This window comes from Littorina saxatilis, linkage group LG1 (assembly GCF_037325665.1).
Source record: "Littorina saxatilis isolate snail1 linkage group LG1, US_GU_Lsax_2.0, whole genome shotgun sequence".
Lineage (NCBI taxonomy): Eukaryota > Metazoa > Mollusca > Gastropoda > Littorinimorpha > Littorinidae > Littorina > Littorina saxatilis.
The window spans coordinates 47,223,698-47,225,662 of NC_090245.1; the positions used below are offsets into that span (position 1 = coordinate 47,223,698).

The window sequence follows — 1,965 nt, forward strand, 5'->3', positions numbered from 1 at the left end:
TTGGACTCTGCCGACTAAATCCCACTGTGGTGAGAATTTCTGCGAGAGCCATCCAATGGGACTTTGAAAAACTCAAGCTTGCCAGATCAGAGTAAGGTAACACGAATATGAGTGTGTTGGGCGCAAAGTAAGAATCCGGGGCAGAGTTGGAATAATCGGGATTTCCCGAAACCTCATTTGATTTCCAACAAAGCGCCGCATTTCCGGAAACGAGCTGCCTCGTTCTAGAAATGGCAACCCTTCGACTGGCACAAAAAAAGTAAGCAAGGTCTTATACAGGGGAAGTCTTGAATTGGGGGTGTGGGGGTACACTGTGTAACAATTCTCTCAGTGACACTCACTCAGCGCATGCAGCTAGCTAGTTGCTGCTGTCTCGATCAGTTTTGAACACAATGATTTTTTTTCTCAGAGTAGAGTGTTAGTTTGTTACAACAGGCTGAAATCATCTTTAATTTGAATCAACATTTTGCAACAATCAATCGCATCAATATAGCGCACAGACTTGCACATAACGTTTCAAGAGCCTAGATTACCATGCAGTGACAAGAGCCTACTCAGTAAAGGGACGTAATGCTGTCTCTGCAGCCCAGAGAGACTGTGTGAGTTTACAGATATCTGGTTTAATATACAATCAGTTAAAGACTGAGTAATAAATTATTACAATCGATAGTTACCAGTGAAAAGTTATATCGGAACACTCTTGTTGTGTTTTTGTTGTTGTAAAGGTAAGAGCTGAAACGTCAAAAATTACGTTAAATTGGTGCGTTGTGGTCGAGTGGGATGGGTCGTTGAACTGTGTTGTTACAGCCCGCCGAAGTTATCAAAAGTGTTTTGCCTTTTGTAATTCGGTTGGTTTGGTGCGTTATACAATGCATCTACTTTTTCAAGACTAAGCGGCATTGATCACTTTAAAACACAAGGATCATCATAGGCCATCATGACTTGTATCATTTTACATCGCATTCTAAGAAAGAGCAGAATTCTCACTATGCGCGCGGTACATTTCTAGAATCGCGTAGCACAAAGTTAGAATTCCTACAATGGCGGCCATTGTTGGAATTCCAACAAAGCGCAGGTCATTTCCGGAAAAGCGCCGATGACGAGATGGGTCGCAACAAGTATTTTGGGCTCAAACTCGAGTTACGTCCCTTGCCATATGATGAATAGTCATCAGGTTCAGATAGGCATTTGTAATGTCGATGTGGAGATCGCGTGAACGTGTTCGAAATCTCTCAATACGAGATACAAGAGTTGTGTTATTTTCCTGACTGACGGTGTTCAGAATCGGTCGTAATCAGTCGGGGCTTCTCGACACTATGTTTGTGTATAACAGATCTGCAACGTGAACATACATAAATATGAAAGCATTTAATGCCAAAATATTGGTCCAAAACGAATGGACTGAGCAGAGAGATCTTTAAAATGTAGAAATGTCAAGCAAGATTATTCCTAAGATACGTACAGTTATACAAGAATTTCGTTCGTCAATAATAACGTCAGCGGATGAAATCAAGCAAGATTATTCCTCAGATACGTACGGTAATACAAGAATTACTTTAGTCAATAATAACGTCAGCGGATGAAATCAGGCAAGTTTGTGCCTAATAAGATATGTACGGTTATACAAGAATTACGTTGTTCAATAATAACGTCAGCGGATGCCGTCAAGCAATGTTGTGCATTAGATATGTGTACGGTTATACAAGAATTACTTTCGTCAATAATAACATAAGCGGATGCCTGACGTCAAGTAAGTTTGTGCCTAAGATATGTACGGTTATACAAGAATAACGTTCGTCAATGATAACGTCAGCGCATGACGTCAAGCAAGATTATGCATAAGATATGGACGGATATACGAGAACTACTTTCGTCAATAATAACGTCAGCGGATAACGTCAAGAAGTTTTATGCCTGAAATATGTACGGTTATACAAGAATTACTTTCGTCAATAATGACGTTAT

At 40.3% G+C, this 1,965-nt stretch overlaps 1 protein-coding gene across 1 annotated transcript in view; it reads right to left on the reverse strand.

Moving 5' to 3' along the window:
• Positions 1 to 266: 266 nt before the first annotated feature.
• LOC138971637 (sodium- and chloride-dependent glycine transporter 2-like) overlaps positions 267 to 1,965 on the reverse strand; it is a 26,493-nt gene continuing 24,794 nt past the window's right edge. The window contains exon 14 of the mRNA XM_070344407.1: positions 267 to 1,965. This exon is cut by the window's right edge and continues 122 nt beyond it. Within this exon, the coding sequence (XP_070200508.1) occupies positions 1,962 to 1,965 (4 nt within the window). The 3' untranslated portion in view covers positions 267 to 1,961.